At 37.4% G+C, this 22,474-nt stretch overlaps 1 protein-coding gene across 1 annotated transcript in view; it reads left to right on the top strand.

Moving 5' to 3' along the window:
- The first annotated feature begins 2,763 nt into the window (after positions 1-2,763).
- vstm2a (V-set and transmembrane domain containing 2A) overlaps positions 2,764-22,474 on the top strand; it is a 118,888-nt gene continuing 99,177 nt past the window's right edge. The window contains exons 1-2 of the mRNA XM_059327072.1: positions 2,764-3,117; positions 4,213-4,379. Coding sequence (XP_059183055.1) covers positions 3,039-3,117; positions 4,213-4,379 — 246 coding nt within the window. The 5' untranslated portion in view covers positions 2,764-3,038. The remainder of the gene's footprint in view (positions 3,118-4,212; positions 4,380-22,474) is intronic.

The raw sequence follows: 22,474 nt of genomic DNA, 5'->3' as shown, positions 1-22,474 counted from the left end.
CAACTGATGGGTGGTGATATATTAAGGTCGTTTTAATTGATTTAATGTTGTATCTGAAGAGTTTAAGGGGGTTTCAAGAGTCAAAAACCCTTAAAACTGATGAAATATGAATCATTTTACCAGTAAAATGTAATTAAATATGACACATATAAACGATTCACACGACGATGTGTTACCACCCACCACTTACATTAAAATCACTTCAGAAAGGGATCTATTTGGAGACAGTATGGACAGGCGGAACAATAACCCTTTCATATGTAAATACAGGGATGTGCGTATTACTTTAAGACTTGAAAAAAGGGAATATTTCCTTTGAAAAGCTGATCATGTATGAATGAGAATGTAACGCCCCGGGTTCAAGTCCAGCTGGGAGCCTTTTGTGTTTCCCTTACAACTCTGTCCTCATTTTCTGTCACTCCTCTACTGTTCCCTATCAAAATAAAGGCTGTAAATGCCCTCCCAAAAATATTACTGAAAAAGAATTACTAATGATCAACTTGTCCTCATAAATGACAGAAAAGGTTGTTTGCTGATTGCCCAAATTATAAACGATTGTAGTTTTAAAAAGCTGGTTTACATAGTGAAATGGAATTACTTGGTAAGGTTTAGGAAAAGATCACTGATGTAGTTACTTGACATAGTTACATACATGACCAAGTATGTGACATGGTTTGCGTCCATTATACTAATGTAGTTACACACAATCATTAAAACAACCCCGTAATGTTGACTTCTGATTTCACAAGAATAGCGGTCTCCTGGGTCAAAGTCCGTGTTGGGTTGACCCAGCCTTCCATCCAATGTGGACTTTGTTGCTCTTTATATCGTGTGACCCATTTTTGGGTGAGAATGGTCTGTAATTATAACAAAAATAAAAACTTTAATTATCGAAAAGATTGTTTGCTGATTCCTTAAAATAAAAATGATTTCATGGTTTTAATAAAGGTGGTTAACGTTTTAAAAAAGGTAGTTAACATTGACAAACAGAAGTACTTGGTTAGGTTTAGGAAAAGATCACCATTATAGTAACGCTACATGACATAGTTACATACATGACACAGTATCAGAGTCAGATCGGGGTCAGATTTTCTTTTATTGTCATTGAACAGAGTAACAAGTACTAGGACAACGAAATTAGCCATCAACCCGTCCAAACGTATACTTAAAACACACATATAATATGACAGATGAAAGAAAAGAAATACAGCTTGAGGAGAGGAAAGGAGGAAAAAACAATGAAAAAAGTATGTGTAGTATGTGACATGGTCTGCGTACAGTAGTTATTAATGTAGTTATGCATTATGTTAAGAAAGAAACTTAATGTTGACTTCTGGTTTCATACGAACAGCAGCCTCCTGGGTCAAAGTGTTTGTGTGACCCAGCCTTCCACCCAGTGTGGACTTTGTTGCTCTTTTTACTATGTAATGTTTGGGTGAGAATGGTCTGTAGTGATGGCTATAATGATAACAATAATAATATTACACACACCCCAATAGAACACATAAAAAACAGAGAATTGTGAGACAGCTGTTGCCACAACTCTGGCAACAGCTCTGCAATGAAAAGAAAACTTAAAATGTACTTTCTGTAAATTAGTGATGTGCCAATGAAGCCTCATGAACCATTTACTTTTTCTTCTGAGCCCACTAGATGGCGCTTTTTAAAGAAAAAGGCTTTCAGCCTGTTTTTGAACAGAGAGCGCCATCTAGTGGGCTCAGAAAATAAAAATAATGGTTCATGAAGCTTCATTCGTACATCACTACTGTAAATTCTGTAATACTTCTGATTTGTTTTCCATTTTGAAATTGTTTGTAGCCCTCTGACATCCACCTTTGTTCATACCATTAGTGCAGTATCAGAACATTCTTGCAAACTTATAAAACAGAGCACCACCAACATCAGCTTGTGTTTAATTTAGACCAGTGAAATCGCTGCCTCCAGTTAGAATCGGCTGTGTTCCAGATGACAGCAGGGACCAGTGATTATCCCGCAGACTTCAGACCAGTCACTTTAATACCGCGGCCCACAGACACTTTTGTTGGTGGAAGAGAAAACCGCTGGTCTCAAAAGGCTGATCCCTGAATCAATTAAGAGCAGATATTAGGAGTGGCACACGTTGTGCCCATTGCAACAAAGGCCAACGTGTTCTCAGTCTTCCCAGGAGATGAATAATATCCCAGCAGGATCTCTTCTATCTTAATAACTCAGGGCATGCTATACTTGCCCTGCACTTTCCGGGGGTCGCTGCTCCACCAGCACCCCCACCCCCATCACCACCCCCACCCCCTGCCTGTTTGCTCCTATCTAATGGTACAATATTATTTCATAACCTCTTAGACAAGTGTGTCCTGACTGCATAAGCACTCAAGAGTTGGACACACCCACACTAAATACGCACACTAAATAATATAGAATATTAAGGCTTTGAAAGGGGAAGTGTTCCATCCTGATTTTTTCTTTTTTTAATTATTATTATTTTAATAATCTTGTTTGGTTTGATTTGGTAGAGGGCCTTTAAAAAAACATGTAATTTAAAAAGTACAACAAACAAACTACATTATTCCAAAAAAATGAATAAAAATAAAGGTTCCTTAGCCTATAAAAATGCATTTCTTTGTTTTTTGACGCTAAAATGTGCGGCGCACTTTTAAATCAAGCGGTCAAGGTGACAGCAAGGGGCCGGATGAGGACTAGATTTGCAGAGGTGTGGAGTGTGTGGATGCCACAGTGATCCTCTAGACTGACGTCTCTCCGGTAGCGCAGACGAAGACTGCAGCCCCGGTTATTTTACAGACTTCAGTAGAGCCAAGCAGTCGACAGTCTCTCCTGCAGAGAGACAGAGAGAGAGGGGAAAAAGAACTTCATCAACGACGAGCTGTAGTTTTGCAGCATGTTCCACCTTCGGCAATCTCCGTTTAAACACACTCGCCCAGCAACTGTTTGATTTTGCTGGTGAGTTGGCAATTTTTTTGGGGAAACATTCGCCTTTTCCCTCCTTTCGGCTGATGTAAAAAAAACAACCTCTCTATACTGGAATGATGTGGACCTCTCATGATACTGTTGGATTTGTTTTCATGGCCGGATTCTGTGTGCAATTCGGATTCTCCTTTGAAGGTAAGATATTTTTGCAGCAAACAGCGCATATCAGTGTGATCGTGTCGAGCTGTGCATGGTGGAAGCTGATCCGTGCAAAGTGTTAAAAGTGCGCAGTCTTTGTAGAAAAGGCAAGGAGGCTGTTTGGAGGGAAAATGTTGAAAGTGAGATGTTCTGGAATAAAGACGGGAATGGAAAAAAGCGAGCTCACGATTAAAGATGAAGAAGGTTGCGGGTTTTTTTTACCCCGTGATGACGAAAAAATGCAACTGGTGATTGTTTGAAATCAAGTCTTTTCACGTCGAGAGCGGGCAGCTGTCTTTTTCTTTTGTTTTTGCCCCCAATTTGAATGCCAGACAATATCCTAGCGGTTAAAGAAACTTATTATAACAGCCTCCTTGCATGAAAAGTGAGCGGTGGTTTCAGCACCAGGCACAGCTGCTGCATGCGGCTGTCCGTGGTGCTGAAAGCCTCTGCTTCATCTTTCCACTTTCACACTGCCTCCCTGCTCTTCTTCCTCCTTCTAGCTGCATTCCCAAATCTCTAATAAGTGCGCACAAACCTCCGGAGACCCCGAACACGGCCGTAGTTTCTTATACATGAGTGGAAAGATGGATGGAAGTTTGCATGCACGAGAATCTTTATTCTAGCGTCGCCACCATTCTCCTTCAGGTTATATTCCCATCCTTCCAACCAAACTCTGTTATGATTTATTGTGTTTTTTTTTTTTTTTTGGTTTCTCTAATTCTGGCACAGTTAATTTCTTTCACAGAGCTGCATTTTTTTTAGTCTCAAAATCCTACAAAAATCTGTTTATAATGAAGTCTGAATAATGTAGGCATGGTGCGACTGTGCGTTATGTAAATTCCCGATGAAGACGCTTTGGTATCTGAGAGGGGTGGGGGTGGGGGAGTGCGGGGAGGAGGAGGAGGAGGGGGTGTCGGGGGGGGGCGATCTCCTTCAATTAAAACAAGAACGCACCTTTATCAAGCGCGTGGCGTGACTGCATTCACAAGCAGACCCCCTTTAAGTGATTTCTTTCCAACTGTCCCCCCTAAAAAATCACACTATCAACCCCTTCTTCTTTTCATCCCTTCATTCTCCCTCCATCCGCAGGTCGCTTCACGGATATGCCCTCCAACATGACGGTTAAAGAGGGACAAAACATAGAAATGGCGTGTGCTTTCCAGAGCGGAACCGCGTCGGTGTATCTGGAGATCCAGTGGTGGTTCGTGAAAGCACCGGAACCCACTGACAGCGAGGAGGAGGTCGATGCTGAAGAGGTACAAGGGACATTTTTTTTCCTTTCTCCCTCTCTCTCCCCTTCCCCGTCATGAGCTGGTACGAGTTATGTTTTAAGCACACCCACTCATAAAGGGAATAAGGGCATCCAACAAGTATCCGCGCTATTACGCGCCTTATGTCATCAGCACTGTGCTCGTGGAAAAGCCCTGAAGACAAAGTCAGACACTCAGTGTGGAACTTTTTATTGATCTGTTTTATCACAAGGCTCCCATGTCATGACCTTCAAATATCTTGAGCGTAAAAAACTTCAATTATACTTATTTAACTCCAGGGTTAGAATACCCTCATTTCGACATATTATACTCAAGGTTTTTAATTTTTCCCAAAAAATGTTGAACATGGAAGTATTTTTATATTTAGTTTGAGATTTTTGGCATCCTTTTCTCAAACAGTTAAAATAATCCCTTCACGCACTGAGAAAAAAGAAGAAAATAAGAACATTAATCAAGGCCCAGTGTGTAAAAAAGGCAGAAAAAAAGCTCGTTCTGGATATTAATTACATGATAAATGAAGTAAATGAGCCTGACTATTCATGGATGGATAAAAAAGTGTCTAAATCAATACTGCCAAAGCATATTCTTGTATATTGCCTCATTAAACAGTGCATTGGAAACGCTTTGGCATTTTGTTATGTATTACTCTTGCATTACTGCTGCCTATGACAGCTTCCCTCGCCCCAAATAATGATCGCCCTGCTTAGCGGATGAGAGAAGTGTTTACTGCATTGCAATGGATGGAAATGACTTGCTTACATATTGTATGGCAGGTAGCTGCATGTCAAGATTTGGAAGAGTTGGTGTATTGTCATGACAAGACATCAAATGGTGCTCTTTCTATTTTTGTGACAAAGAAATGTGTGTTTGTGTGTATGTGTGTGTGACAGGGAGGTGGTTCGATATCCATGTGGCTTTAATTATTGTTCCATTGTTGCCGGGCTTTCATAGTGGCGTCGGCCAGGCTTTGATGTGGGTTTGATCCCACATGACTCTTGGATGTTGGGCTGAAGTGGCCTATTGATTCAGACATCTCATTGTTACCCACATTTCTTATCATAGAAGGCTGTTTGAAATGAAAGCCGCTGTGTTCATGTGTGTGTGCTTGTCCTGCAGTGTTGCGCTTTCAATGGGAAGCAGCTGGTCTCCAGAAATGAGCGCAATGTCTTAGAATGCAAATATTTATGCAAATATAAGCTGCATGCACGGGAAAAAAAAAAAGCTGTTGGATGTTTGAAAGGATGACATAAAAAGAGCAACGTCAAGAAAACAGACAGCAGTTTCACATTGACACAGTGCAGCAGAAGGGAAGTGAGAGTCGGGTGGATGGGTGGGCGGATACTTTATCTTCAACTTTCAACAAACCCAGGATGACTTCTCAACTTTACAAATGAATATGCTGTGAAATTGAGCTATTTTTGTCCTAAGGTAGAATCCTTTTAATTTATTATTTTTGGGGATGTTTTATTCAAGTTGTTTCACAAAGAAAAGCCTTAATAATAAAAAAAACCCACATCCTGGCACCATATCCACATATAAAACAGTAATATGCAGCTCACAAAGTTATTTATAAGTTGGCAAATTACATCTTATTGTTTAATTTTTACACGTGGTTCTATTGTCTTGTCTCTGGGAGCATTATTCATGAGTAACCAGTATCTTTAAAGGATAATATGGAGAAGAAACTGGATTTAAACAGCAATTCAAACAATAAATATTATAATATACGCTCGTACATTACTGCTGAAGATTCTGTTTAGTCATTTTCAAGAAGTAAAGATGAATCTTTTGAAGTGTGCCACTCAATTAAGTGAGAAATGGAAAAAAGATTTTTCAGCTACAATCTTTTTCAGGCCACTTAATTCAGTCAAACACTTTTCATAGTCTTTCTCCAGCACATTAGAACTATTTTCTTAGCCACAACCTTTAAAAATCAATTGCTGCATATTGTGTGACGCATTGGGAATACTCTTGGTTGACTGTGATGGAGCTACATGTGGGATTTTGCATGCGGAAGAACATAAAAGAAAACCCAGCATGATCAATTTCTGCTGTTTTTACAAATCTAATTTGTATCGGAGGAAAAATATCATTTTGTACTGTTTGTGCTCATTTCCGCACTGGACATGGATTAGAGAAAGAAAGCAAAAAACAAACATGTCGGCAGAGAACGCTGCTGTTTGGCTCCAGCTTCCACAACAAGTGCTAAATGATTCTCCTCTCAGATTATAAATGACACGCTGCCAGTTCGTAATTATGCACAAACACAGAGAGACAGAAGCAAAATATTCACACCTCCATGACAAAGAGGATTCATGTTGCTGTCGGGATTTGCCACACTTGTGATATTGTTGATTCAAGTCATAGAGTAAAGAAACACAGAGGGGAGGAGAGTGATGGAGGAGTGTGAGCGAAATATTTGCTGTTACAGAACATGAGCAGATTGCTGTGGAAGCGACGGGTCATCACTCTGTATGGCATTCTGGCTGCAGAATTTTAAAGTGCACAATGAGGCGAGATTACACAATATTTGTGTTATTTGATACACTGTAAAGAATAATCTGTCTAATTTACGGTTTGGTTGCTAGAACTGTACAGTGAGTGGGGTTTCTACTGTAAATTTAAATGTAAATATCAGCAAAAACTATAATTTAGACTGAATATTCCTGTTTTTTTTAGGGTAATTGTGTCATTGTGACATTATGGTGAATCTAAAATTTACTTTATATGAAAATGTTATATTTTTACAGCTTTACAACTGTGTGTTTCTTACAGTTTATGACGGGTCATCACTCTGTATGGCATTCTGGCTGCAGAATTTTAAAGTGCACAATGAGGCAGCAATGGGCGAGATTACACAATATTTGTGTTATTTGATACACTGTAAAGAATAATCTGTCTAATTTACGGTTTGGTTGCTAGAACTTCAATGTAAAAAATACAGTGAGTGGGGTTTCTACTGTAAATTTAAGTGTAAATATCAGCAAAAACTATAATTTAGACTGAATATTCCCGTTTTTTTTAGGGTAATTGTGTCATTGTGACATTATGGTAAATCTAAAATTTACTTTATATGAAAATTTTATATTTTTACAGCTTTACAACTGTGTGTTTCCTACAGTTTATGACAGTAAAAGTTAAAGTTTTGTGCTATTCTTTGATTTACGGTAATTAAAAGTGTCTATTGTTGATGATGGTGATATACAATTTTTAATTTCACGCCCCATTTCTGATGTAATTTCACAGTGTTTTGCTGTAATTTCTACAAACATTTTTTACAGTGTATGCTGCTGCGTGTTCTGCTTCTTTTTTTTTTGAAAATGCACAAAAGTAGCTCTCAAAAAAACCCCACAAAAAAAATAATGTTGAGTTAGTCATGAGCAGGGGAAGTAAGGCAGTTATGAGCAGGAGAATCAGTTTGTCAGAGGGCTTTTATAGCACTTCTGTCGTTATAAAAAGCATCTTCAAAGTTGCGTTACATATCACAGAAAAGCCACTCTTCTTTCTAAATGCATTTTCTAAATCAACCGTCCAATATGACAGAAATGAGCTGCAGGAGAACTCAAGGTGTTGTGTGCCACAGTGATCCAGTCCGATCAGGTTTGTGAGCCCTGAATGTGAAACATTGTGTACCTGCAGCCTCAAATCTGTCTCTAGATATCACATTTGTATGCTTCTAATATGTTTTGCATGCAAATATGTTTGTGATTTGTGCTAAATATTGATTAAACCCTTACACTGCAAATTATTTGGTTCTTACCAAGATAAAAAAAACCCTTAGATTTAGAAGTGTTAGATAATGTATCTTGTTTTAAGAGTTAATTTCTTATTTTAAGCATTCAACATGCTTATTTCTAGATTTAACAATCTTAATTCAAGAAGTCTTGTCAAGTGAGATTATCTGTCCATGCAACAAGATAATTTCCCTCATATTTAGTGTTTTTATCTTGTTTTTAGACAACCCTTTTTTGCAGTGTAGTGTTTGTCCCCCTTACAGAGAATTGGGTGTTGTGGTCAGTGGATTTTTAGGGGGAGATAGAAGGTGAACAGTAGATGCCATGTAGAAGTGGTGGACATCATCTGAAAGCTGGAACCTGAAGATTAATTTCAGACGCATCTCAGCACTGTGTGTTAAGATGTTCTATTCATAAATCTTTAATAAAAAATGTTATCAATTTTTTCAAACAACACTGTTAAAGAGATGCAGCACGCACACATATTCAAATAAAGTAGGCGAAAACAACACATTTTATCACTTTGTATCTAATTTGTTGTTGATTTCTTAATATGTAACCATGGCAACAATCCTTCTGTTACCTGCGACCTGTTAACCTGCTGTGAGTGCACATTAGTTGTTTTTATACATAACGTCTTGGATTCAAGCGGACCTGTCATCACCATATTTTTATTAGAGTTATTTATACTGAATATCCTATGTTAAACATGTAGCAACCTAAAAGATGCATTATGAAAATTCTCAAAGACAAAAAGTACATCAGAACCTGGCAAAAATTAACACAAATATGTAGGATTTGAAAACTTTTTTTTTTTTTTTTATCCCATTAGAATATTGTGATTGATCCTACACTGATTTTTATCATTTTTTTTAAAGTAACTTTTTGGCCTTAAGGCATCATTCTCCTGCTCTCTGTCAAAGCACTTTTTAAGATTTAAAAAAAAAGATGCTATATGAATTAGGTCGTTAATATTATTATTATTATTATAGAAAATACTGTAACCTCATTGGAAGCTTCCTAAGCCCCAGGGTCTCAATACTTATGGAAAACCCAATTTGAAGTTAATCTAAGTTTTATAATGCAATATAATCATCACATGTAGAGCATGTGTAAATGAAGAGTGGGAAGACTCAAAGACACAGGTGGATGCTGGGCAGAGTTGGGGCTAATAAGATGCAACAGCAGCATTAGCAGTAATGACAGCTACTAAAGGAATGCACCCACATTAATGCATTACAAACACAAAATATCCCCTTGTTGCACTAATTAGTTGTGAATATTTACAAACTTCTACAGACTACATATTGGCTTTTAATAGAGTCAAAAGAAAAAAGTAAGGTAACACTTTATATTAGGGAACACATATGCAACATGAATTAGTTGTTTATTAGCATGCAAATAAGTGACATATTGGCTCTTAATTAGTCATTATTAAGTAGTTATTAATGCCTTATTCTGCATGGCCTTATTATACAACCAGTAAGACATTAACTAAGAGTTTTCCCTCAATAACCTCAGAATTATTGCATATTAGCAGTAAGTAAGGAAGTTGTTGTATATGAGTTATGATCTTAATATGCTTTACTTTGTATGGACTTTATAAGTCTCTAGATAGCGGTGAATGAAACCATGGAAACGGCAAATAGCCAGCATATAGAAGCATATTAAGATCGTAATTCATATGCAACAACTTCCTTACTTACTACTAATAAGCAATAATTCTGAGGTTATTGAGGGAAAACTCTTAGTTAATGGCTTACTGGTTGTATAATAAGGCCATGCAGAATAAGGCATTAATAACTACTTAATAATGACTAATTAAGAGCCAATGTGTTGCTTATTTGCATGCTAATAAGCAAATAATTAATGTTGAATATGTGTTCCCTAATATAAAGTGTTACCAAAAGTAAGAAAGAAATGTAGAATTTTTAAGGATAGAGAACTGGGGTCTTTTGGAATATTAACCAAAATGAGGAAGTAAAACTAAAATCTACAAAATAAAAGCCTCAAGTACACCGCCATTATACAAAAGGTTGATTGTAAAGAATGTGCCATGAGAGCAATCTGCTCTGTGAACTAGCTCGCAGGCTTCATTTCATTACATGCATTTTATTCATTTAATTAAAAAAAATGAAAAATCAATATGAATTTAAATCTTCAACAGACTGACTTGAAGGCACAAACTAAATGAGATCGTACATTTGTCTTCCTGTCAAACCGCGTGAGTGTAATAAAGTTTAACATCTGACACAAAGCTGACGGTGATAAACTGTGAATCATCTCGATCCAACCGATCCAATCCAATCTGTAGTCACTCTCTGATATTATACATACAAGTCAGAGGTGAAAACATGATGGTGGACGTATTACATACACAGAAACAGTAAATAAGCTCCGCCTGGGGCAGCAAGTTTCTGCTCTGCTGCTCTCACCTCCATCATAGAAGCAGAAAGCATAGAAAGCACTGAACTCCTAGGTAATTATAATAACTGAAGGCTATGTCACACATGGTGGACAAAGAGCCTCATTTCCATGTTTTTCAATTTAAAAATACATTAGTGAATTCCCCTTTTGGTTTCAAACCCTAAATCCCTCTTATTGTGAAGAGGTGGATTCGATTCTTCCCGGGGTTTGATCTCTCTTTTTTTATCCAGCTAATCCGACCACTATTGTTTGCTTTAAGATCAATTTATTGAGTAAATCTTTACAACCCTGTCCACTGGTAATTCTATTTGGTGTAGGATTATGTTTGGATATAAGGAAACAACGGAGAAAAGCTGAGTTCTATCTGTGAAGGTAACTGTTCTGATCCTTTCAGCCACTGAGTTTGCAGTTAATATATTCCCACCCAGAATAAATACATGAAAATAAAAACAGCTTAGAATCAGTTTAATGCTTTCTGTGAGTGGAGGGGGATCTTTGCATATGTGGGATATCAGAAAAGCTACATCTTGACAGTGTGGATTCCGGAGCTGGATCAAGCGAAGGCACAAAGAATCAGAGATGCTGCTGGAGACTCAACGCATATGTGGGCTGTTTAAAAATTCATAACGCATTTCATTCCTGAAATACCGCCCGGAGTGCATAAATGGCTAGGCTGCCGGATCCAAACCTGGATCTACCTGACCTGGGATATGTTAAAAGACGGCGTGATGTGTCTGTAGAAGTGAGGTGAATTAAGAAAAGGTAAGCAGACATGATGCGAAGCTGCCCCGGACCAAGCCCTGCAGCTAAACAAGGATCAACCTGTACATGCAGCAAGATCATTTCCCTCAGATTTAGTGTTTTTATCTTGTTTTTAGACACCTTTTCTTTTTTTTTTGCAGTGTAGTGTTTGTCCCCCTTACAGAGAATTGGGTGTTGTGGTCAGTGGATTTTTAGGGGGAGATTGAAGGTGAACAGTAGATTCCATGTAGAAGTGGTGGACATCATCTGAAAGCTGGAACCTGAAGATTAATTTCAGACGCATCTCAGCTCTGCGTGTTAAGATGTTCTATTCATAAATCTTGAGTAAAAATGTTATCAAATTTTTCCAACAACACTGATTCAACACATATTCAAATAACAACCTGGTCTCACAGGAATCCGTGAAATAGCCATGGATTCGCTTAACTCAAAATCCGTGGAATAGTCACAGAATCACTCAAATTTCCGTGAAACTAACACGGATTTCACTACAATGCAAGTTAATGGCAGTCATATCCCGTGGCTATTCCAACATACAAAGTGATTATGTACATTCACTGAGTGAAGATTTAGAAAATAAAACATATATTTCTCACTAGAAATGTAATCAAAATCCATTTTTATGCAGAAACTAAGTCAAAATATTGATTTTTTCACTAAAAATGAGAGAACATGTTTTTTGTTCTGACCGCCTTGAAAGTCACGTGACTTGGAACAAACCAATAGGAAAAAATATCCATGGAATAGCCACGGGATATGACAAAATCCATGTCAGTTTCACGGAAATTTTAGTTATTCCGTGGCTATTCCACGGATTCCTGTGAGACCAGGTTCGTAGATGCCATGTAGAAGTGGTGGACATCATCTGAAAGCTTGAACCTGAAGATTAATTTGAGACGCATCTCAGCACTGTGTGTTAAGATGTTCTATTCATAAATCTTGAGTAAAAATGTTATCAAATTTTTCCAACAACACTGTTAAAGAGACGAAGCATGCACACATATTCAAATAACAACATGGTCTAACAGCAATCCGTGGAATAGCCACGGAATCACTCAAATTTTTTGTGAAACTGACACGGATTTCGCTACAATGCAAGTTAATGACAGTCATATCCCGTGGCTATTCCAACATACAAAGTGATTATGTACATTCACTGAGTGAAGATTTAGAAAATAAAACATATATTTCTCGCTAGAAATGTGATCAAAATCGATTTTTATGCAGAAACTAAGTCAAAATATTGATTTTTTCACTAAAAATGAGAGAACTGTCCGCCATGTTTTTTGTTCTGACTGCCTGGACCAATACAAGCCCTGCAGCTAAACAAGGGATCAACCCCGGCCTGTGGTCAGAATACAAACGACCATTACATAAAACATCCGCCGGCGCACTTTGACCAAAATGCACTCAAGCCACTGCGAGCTTTACCTCTCTTAACAAGTGAGTTTATAAATCCAGTGGGTGTAACAGCAAGGAAGCATAAAATCCATTGGCTGCCGTGCTCTCTGAGTGACCTTACTGTCTGCCTCCACGCCCCTCCATCACCGCCTGACTGCAGCTCGCGCGGCCCCCTTCGACACCCTCGCTGAGATAACTGCGTCGGGGAGTCAATATGATGCACCAGGCATCGTCCCCGTAACTGCTCTCATCAGCACCGTCGCCCCCGTATGCGCACACGCGCCCGTAATGATCGTAATGGCTTCCAAATGGTTTGCGGTGAACACGAGTTCTCCACAGGAGGCTTTGCTGTTTGTGTGTGACAGGCACCTACACATGAGAGAGCCTGCTGCTTTCATTTTTGACTAGCGGACTGTGGCCCGCTCGCTGTCAGGCTCCACTACAGTCATCAGTCATGGAAGGAAGACTTCCTTGGAATCACAGAAAAAGCTGCTGCATTACGGCATCGTGCAGCTGGAACACTGGCCCCGTGATGCACTGCGCCACTGTCACGTTCTCGCCATTTCTCTCAAAATCAAACAATGTGTGGCCCCTTTTTTTTTCCAGCAACTCCACTTTTGTTGTGGCTCAAAGTCCAATTTAAAAAGCTTTTTCTTATGATGAATCCGTAAAAAGTGTCTAAAAACAAGATAAAAACACTAAATATGAGGGAAATTATCTTGCTGTATGGACAGATAATTTCACTTGACAATATTTCTTAAATTAAGATTAAGATTAGAAGATGTTAAATCTAGAAATGAGCATGTTGAATGCTTAAAATAAGAAATTAACTCTTAAAACAAGGTGGATTATCTAACATTTCTAAATCTAAGTTTTTTTTTATCTTCTAAATGTAAGCTTACAAATATGTCCATGCAGCAAGATCATTTCCCTCAGATTTAGTGTTTTTATCTTGTTTTTAGACACACCTTTTTTGCAGTTTTTTCCATCAACTCCACCTTGTTGTGGCTCAAAGTCCAATATTAAAAAAAAAGCTTTTCTTATGATGAATGAGTTTGACATTGCAAAATCATTATTGATATGATCATCAAATTGCATGAAAAGACCAAAACTAGAGTCAGTTGCTTTTTCACTCATTGGTTCACACTGAAGACATGAAACTGAAGGCTTTTCTTCTTGCTGTCAAACATCATACACTACAAAATAGTGTTTAAAACGTAAAAAGTGTCTAAAAACAAGATAAAAACACTAAATCTGAGGGAAATGATCTTGCTGCATGGAAAGATAATTTCACTTGACAAGATTTCTTAAATAAAGATTGTTAAATCTAGAAATGAGCATGTTGAATGCTTAAAAATAAGAAATTAACTCTTAAAACAAGATGGATTATCTAACACTTCTAAATCTAAGTTTTTTTTTATCTTGGTAAGAAACAAGTTATTTGCAGTGTAAGGATTTAATCAATATTTAGCACAAATCACAAACATATTTTCAGGCAAAACAGTCTCTAGATATTACATTTGTATGCTTCTAATATGTTTTGCCTACAAATATGTCCATGCAGCAAGATAATTTCCTCAGATTTTGTGTTTTTTTTTTCTTGTTTTCAGACATTCCTTTTTTGCAGTGTTTTTTTCCCCATCAACTCCACCTTTGTTGTGGCTCAAAGTCCAATAAAAAAAAGCTTTTCTTATGATGAATGAGTTTGACATTGCAAAATCATTATTGACATGATCATCAAATTGCATGAAAAGACCAAAACTACAATCGGTTGCTTTTTGACTCATTGGTTCACACTGAAGACATGAAACTGAAGGCTTTTCTTCTTGCTGTCAAAAATCATACACTGCAAAAAAGTGTTTGAAACGTAAAAAGTGTCTAAAAACAAGATAAAAACACTAAATCTGAGGGAAATTATCTTGCTGCATGCAAAATTAACTCTTAAAACAAGATAAATTATCTAACACTTCTAAATCTAAGTTGTTGTTTTTTTTATCTTGGTAAGAAACAAATAATTTGCAGTGTAAGGGTTTAATCAATATTTAGAACATATTTTCAGGCAAAACAGTCTCTAGATATTACATGTGTATGCTTCTAATATGTTTTGCCTAAATAAGTCCATGCAGCAAGATCATTTCCCTCAGATTTAGTGTTTTTATCTTTTTTTTAGACACAACTTTTTTGCAGTGTTTTTTTTCCATCAACTCCACCTTTGTTGTGGCTCAAAGTCCAATTTAAATATAAGCTTTTCTTATGATGAATGAGTTTGACATTGCAAAATCATTATTGATATGATCATCAATTTGCATGAAAAGACCAAAACTACAGTCAGTTGCTTTTTGACTCATTGGTTCACACTGAAGACATGAAACTGAAGGCTTTTCTTCTTGCTGTCAAACATCATACACTACAAAATAGTGTTTAAAACGTAAAAAGTGTCTAAAAACAAGATAAAAACACTAAATCTGAGGGAAATGATCATGGAAAGACAATTTCACTTGACAAGATTTCTTAAATAAAGATTGTTAAATCTAGAAATGAGCATGTTGAATGCTTAAAATAAGAAATTAACTCTTAAAACAAGATAAATTATCTAACACTTCTAAATCAAAAGTTGTTGTTTTTTATCTTGGCAAGAACCAAATAATTTGCAGTGTAAGGGTTTAATCAATATTTAGCACAAATCACAAACATATTTGCAGGCAAAACAGTCTCTAGATATTACATTTGTATGCTTCTAATATGTTTTTAAAACTTAAAATTGACTCTTTAAACAAGATGAATTATCTTATAAGACTTCTAAATCTAAGTGTTCAACATGGTTATTTCTAGATTTAACAATCTTAATTTAAGAAATCTTGTCAAGTGGAATTATCTGTCCATGCAGCAAGATCATTTCCCTCAGATTTAATGATTTTATCTTGTTATTACACCACTTTTTTGCAGTGCATCAACTCCACATTTGTTGTAAGTCCAATTTAAAAAGCTTTTCTTATGATGAATAAGTTTGACATTGCAAAATCATTATTGATATGATCATCAAATTGCATTGAAAGACCAAAACTACAATCAGTTGCTTTTCGACTCATTAGAAAACTCAAAACTGAAGTCTTTTCTTCTTGCTGTCAAAAATCATATCACTGATTTTTGAATTATTTGCTGTTTTCATGTTTTTTTTCATTCATATTTCTTTTTTTGTTATTATTTTATTGCTGAAAGGAAGAAAATGGTTTGAATGATTCATCAGGCGTGTGGCTTTAGCTTCTGAACCTCGAGCCGACAGGCTGTGTTTTACTGACAGCTGACAAGGGCATGCTGGGAAATGCTGGGAGGGCTGACATTGTTTTTATCCGCAATGGTGCTCAAGATTATAGGCAAAAATACAAGTGGTGGAAAAAGTATTCAGATTCTTTACTGCAGTAAAAATTTTTTTTTTAAAGCAGCAAAATGACTCTTCTACAAGTTAAAGTATCAGCATCAAAATGTACTTAAAGTATCAAAAGTAAAAGTACTGGTTATGCAGAATGGACCCACTCTGTTTTATATATTCTAAATATATTATTGTATTATTCATTTTGATGCATTTATGTAAGCAGCATGTTACTGTTGTCAGGGAAGGGCTGATTTTAACTACTTAATATGATTTTATGAGGTTTAATTTATATAAAAATACATAATATTTTTTATTTTTTATCTTTATTCTTAACATGAAAGGTAACTAAAGCTGGCAGCTAAATGTAGTCGAGTAAAAAGTGCAAAATTTGCCTCTGAAATGAAGTAGAACAGAAGTAAAAATTTACATAAATGAAAATACTCAAGTAAAGTACCTCAAAATTGTACTTGTAGGGACAGTACTAAAGTAAAAAGTACAATGTAAATCTACTTTGTTGTCGTACTTTGCAAGTAATTATAATAATCTGTTTTTGAACTGTTCGAAATCTTACAACTGATGAGCTAATTAGCTTTTTTTGCCCCAGTAAAAAAGTACAATTTACAAGGTACTTTTACTTTAACTTTATACTTTTACTCCACTATATTTAGCTTGAAAAAAAACAACTAATTTTAAACTATAACATACTCAACCCTACAATGACAACAATAAAATGCTGCTTGAGCAACAATAATATAATAAAATAATCTATTTGGAATATGTATAACACTCGAGTACTTTTAGTTAGTAAGTAAGTAACTAAGTAAATTTGGTCTATGCTCTTGTAGTGGAGTATTTTCACAGTTCTGAATTAGTCTGGTGTTATGAAACCAACAAAAAAAGAGAAAGGAATATAAATATTCCTCTTTGGTTAGTGATCATAACAAATGTAACTGCTCTAGCAGAGAAAACAAACATATTGCGTTTTATAAAATGGTCAGTAATGTACCTAAATACTGTACGTATATAGCGAGTAGCGCAGGTAACGTAATGTCACCGTAACAGCTTAGCTCCTTAGGGCAGTGTTAGCACAGTGTTGCCAAATTAGCGACTTTGTTGCTAGATTTAGCAACTTTTCTGATCCCCCTAGCGACTATTTTTTTTAAAAAGCGACTAGCGACAAATCTAGTGACTTTTTCTGATGTTACTGGAGACATCTTATTCCTCTAAGGAGGAGTAAGAAGTCCCAAGGCCGGATTAAAGGAGGAGGGTTGAAATTGTGACAGAAGACACTTGGAGTTCTAAACATATTTAGGGTGTTTTCTACTCACTTTTTGTCTTCCCCACAACGTTATTCATCTCTCCTACAGTGTCCATTACAAGTACATGCGCATGGTAAATTATGCAAATTAGGCGATGAGGTCATTTAGTGACTTTTTGGACAGCCAATAGCTGCTTTCCTTACTGAAAGAAAAAAAACAAACTGAAAAACTGCTCATGGCCACGGACACAGCAGCACCGCTGCAGAAAAAGATTCTAGGGGAAACACTGCACACTGTAGTTTATTTTGACTCAGTCCCAAATACACTGTCCTGCTAACACAAATATTCACTAAAGCATCAAATGTGGATTCATCCACTCCTGGAAATAGTCCCCAACAAATGCACAGTTTCTCCTGTTTGTGTTACTTTTTACTTCCGAATCACGTGACGTTCAAGGTTCCAGCAGTCAGAACAAAAAACATGGCAGACAGTTCTCTCATTTTTAGTGAAAAAAATAATATTTTGACTTTTTTTTTATTTTGATCCCATTTCTAGCGAGAAATATATGTTTTATTTTCTAAATATTCACTCAGTGAATGTACATAATCACTTTGTATGTTGGAATAGCCACGGGATATGACTTTTATTACCTTGCATTGTAGCAAAATCTGTGTCAGTTTCACGGAAATTTGAATGATTCCGTGGCTATTCCACAGATTTTTGCATGTAATTCAGCAAGGGCGGTGCGCCACTGCTGAATGAATGTAGGGGAAACACTGGTGTGTTAATGGGAATGAAGGAACGTGTCAGCCAGAGCAACAGTTTGGCTCAGTGATGTGTTCTGGACAGGTCTATGAGCTCAATTGCTCAAAGTGTTGCTATATGTTATTCACAAAGGAGTAACGTATAGCAGCCTTGGATACACACAGGATACGGAGGTTGCATTGTTGTGTGTATATGGTGACACAAAGAAAAAAGAACAGAGGTTTACTAGTTTGAGGGCATCTGTTCCCTCATGTTATGGAGTGTGACTGACCGCTCGGGTGTCAGATGAAATGACTCTTCAGCCGGCTGTACAATATATCAAAAAAAAAAAAAAACACAGCTATTCTTCTCCATATTGATAAATGTGATTCAGATGCCTGTTTGCTTTTCTCTTCTTTGAAAATCAAAGTGCTGGGATGACTCATTGGTCTAACACGCAATACAAACATAATGTGTTTTGAAATGTGAAGGTCACAGAGATGGTTTTTACTCTTTCAAGGATTTTATTTGTGTTTGGATTGGCACAATTTTAATTTGGTCGGCCTTTTTTGGTATTATTGCACTCCTCCAGCTCTGTAATTTCTCTGCTTTTGGTCTGATTTCACATGAAGATGGTGATTTTCAGTCTCGTTAAATAAGTAAAATACATTTAGAAGCATGTGCACACATTCAAATGAGTTAAAAGGTTAATAAACATGCCGTTATTCGTCTTTTTTCTATCTGCAAACCTTGACGCTCCTTTTCTCTGGATTCTTCTTTCTAACATGCCAGAAAAAAACCCTGATGTGGATCTTTTAAATGGCTCTGTTGTTGGATCCAGGGCAGCTTCAGCCATGTTGAGCCCATTTATGTGCTGCAGAGGAATGAGATGATGGAGGGAGGGATGAAGGGACAAGCAGATGGAAAAAACATATGGGAGGTGTGATGCAATAAGGATACAGGATGCCTTTGGGGAAATATCTGGAAGAGATTCATACATGCATGCAAAACAAATCCTCATTTACTGTCCCATGTGCCTCTACACAGCTCTGGATATTGGCAAGACTGTATGACATGAACACAGTCAGCTCATGCTGTTTCATTGAAGCAAGATATCAGCGCTTTTTGCCCATGATGAGGGGAGGAGAGCTAATAGAAAAGCTTTGAGACTCCGTTCACTTGTTTCTGCAGCTCACTGTATGTAACACAATTTTGTATCATACAGGGATGGAGTGCTTGATTGCTGGACTCGGAGTCGAGTCACAAGGCCCATAAATTGTTCTTTGAGTCTGATTTGATTCAGAGTCCAGGACTCAACTAACTCGGGCTCCAAGCCCAATTTTTTGGGACTTGTGACTCAACTCAGACTCGCACCCTGAAGGCTTAGACTTGTGCATTCTAGCGGATAATGACTCAGACTTGGACAAGGACTTGGACTCAAACTCCAGGGACTCAACACATGGATTTAGACTGGAAGTGATTTTTGGGACTTGTGACTAAACTCAGACTCACACTCTGATGACTCGGACTCATGCATTCTGGTTCAGGATGACTTGGACTTGCACTTTGATGACTCGGACCTAGACTCAAACACCAGGGACTTGGGACATGGATACAAGACTCAAACTCAGGTATTAATGACTCGACAGTGAAACACCAGGGACTTGGGACATGGACAGGAGACTCAAACTCAGGTATTATTGATGACTGATTTTTGGGGCCTTGTGGGTCAACTCAGACTCGCACCCTGAAGACTTACACTTGTGGATTCTAGCGCATGATGACACAGACTTGGACTAGGACTTGGACTTGAACACTGGGGACTCAGGATATGGACTCAGACTCAAACTCAGGTATTGATGAGTGGACTCTTACTCGACTTTGGCTCTTCTGTGGTGACTCACTCTGACTTGGACTGGGACTCAAAAACCAGGGACTTGACATATGGACTTAGATTGGAAGTGTTTTTTGGGACTCGTGACTAAACTCTGACTCTTGCATTCTGGTTCAGGATGACTTGGACTTGCACACTGATGACTCGGGGGTGGTTGAAAAAGTGTCTCTAGAGTGGTGAAAACGAGAGAAAGTGCCTTATTGGCTGCCCTTTACACATGCAAAAAATAAAAAGGTGCCCACTAGGGTGCCCCTTCATACAATAAATTATGATGATCGGCCCTCTAGTGCAAAAAAAATCGATAATGTGCCTCAATGAGTGCCCTTCTAGTGCCCTTCTGTCCGTCTGGTGCCTCCATGGTGCCTCTCGGGGAATGCGATAGAGCCGTTGCTTTCATGTGGCGTTGCTATGACAAACAGCTACATCAAGTAGTAATAAAATCCACAATGGATACGCAATTAGATGCCAAGTTAAAAAACACAATAAAGTGCCCTGGCAATAAAGAGAAAAGAATCCCAGTGGAGAGAATGATCTGCAGTGATACAAAAATGTCACAGTAGGATATCAATAAAGATTCTAATAGTACTGTAATAATACAATATCACCAAACTGTGAAAAATGTTATGTGAGGTTGCCAACTTAATGCTAATCGTAATCAAGGATGAGGACTATTTCATCATGCATCAGAGCTTTTTGCTGCTGGTGGGGCCCCATGTTGTGCAGAATGTGCCCTTTTTATTTTTTTCGCCCCTGCCCTTCAAACAGTCTGAGACAGCCACTGGTTTTTGTGCTTCAGGAGGAAGTATTGTTTCCTCAGGTGTTTTCATTCGATGCATTTACACTCTGCAATTAATAGACAATTTTTTTGCAAGTGACTCTTTACACTTGTGCTATGAGCATTAAGCTCCTGCTGATCAGCCTGTGACTGGACTCTGAACTACCTTCCGGTCCAAAATGATGTCTTAATCATTTCAATCAGGAGGGACTTCACTCAAGAGCGAAATTCATTCCTTGTCACGGTGCACAATAAACTGTAGAAATGTGGAGGGTCTTTAGCGATTAGACCCCATCATGATGTAATTTTTTTTTTTTAGGGGATAAAGATTCCTTGAGTAGTGCAGGAATATCCCCCAATGGAGTGTAGGCGCTGCTGCTGCTGCTGCTGAAGGGATGAAAGGAAATGCCTGAAGATCTGGATGGATGTAATGTGGAGTGGGGCTCTGATGGAAACCCTGAGTGCTGGATGTGATTAGGACCGGAGGAAAATGGAGTGGAGGAGGGTCGCATCGATTTTGCACTGAAATGACAAGCAGAAGCAGCAGGAAAGGAGAGCAGTGTAAGTCTGACAGCAATGACATGATTGGCTCGTGTAGATTGTGAAAAAGCTGCTGAGTGTAATTGAAAGAGAAGGCTGATTAAGAAACAGATAGAGAGAGAATCAAACATAAAAAATATTCCCTGATAAACTTACACTAAGCTTCGTCTTGTAACTTGTCTGGCTACCAACATTTTAATACTAGAAAAAAAGGGATCCATAAAAAAATGTGTGTATTATTGGTTCTTTCCATTTTCAGTTTGCAATGAAAAATCAAATAAAGAAAAACTGACTCGTTATTTTGTTATTTGTTTTTTATTATAAGACAAAAAACAGGAAAAATTTCTTGTTTTTTCATATTTCAATATTAGGCTCAGATCAAAAATATGAAATGGAAAAACAGGCACCAGGATTGAATGTGATTTTAATATCTAATTGGTCGGGTTTACGTGACCCGGAAGTTTGACTGCAGTAAAGTAAGCCGTCATTCTCTTCTCCGTAGTCAAACCAGCCGTCACAATATAATGTAGTGCACCCGTATTCTGATAATTATGGTAAATTCATTGAAACTGCTCAGAGCGAGCTGACATGAAGGATAAACAATTTACTGTCATTCTTTTTCTCTTTTTTTCAGTATAAAACTCTTACCTGCAGAGAGGAGATGAAGTATTAACTTACATGAACACACCACGTGAAATAATTAAATTGCGTCGCGCCAAAAATGTATTTAAAATTCATAATAAAATGCACTTTTAAACTGATATTCCACAGTGAAACGTCCTGTAAGTTTGTGAATAGATACCTGAGGTCCTCTGGAATGTACATGAAGTGGAATTAGCGACTGGAAACAGTTTAATTTTAATATATTTTTTTTAATGTAATGTAATACACAGATACATGGATTTAAAAAGGTTTTCTTTGTCTTGTTCTTTTTTTGCATTATCCAGGAGCAGTTGGCAGGTGCATTGTTATTTCATAAAATCTGCAAATTTCAACCTCTTCATGTGATTCTGTTCTTGGCCCAGTCTCATATTTTCAGTGTCCACAATGAGTCATTTATCACTCAGCGAGTGGGTAAAACTTTATATATATATAAACCACTTTTCAAAGCTAGGGTTACAAAGTGCTTCACAGTTACAGAAAGATGATAAAAGCATTTTAAAAAATAAAT

This window comes from Centropristis striata, chromosome 23, assembly GCF_030273125.1.
Source record: "Centropristis striata isolate RG_2023a ecotype Rhode Island chromosome 23, C.striata_1.0, whole genome shotgun sequence".
NCBI classification, from domain to species: Eukaryota; Metazoa; Chordata; class Actinopteri; order Perciformes; family Serranidae; genus Centropristis; species Centropristis striata.
Note: the sequence above shows the minus strand (reverse complement) of the source record. Positions and strands in the feature narration are given on the sequence as shown.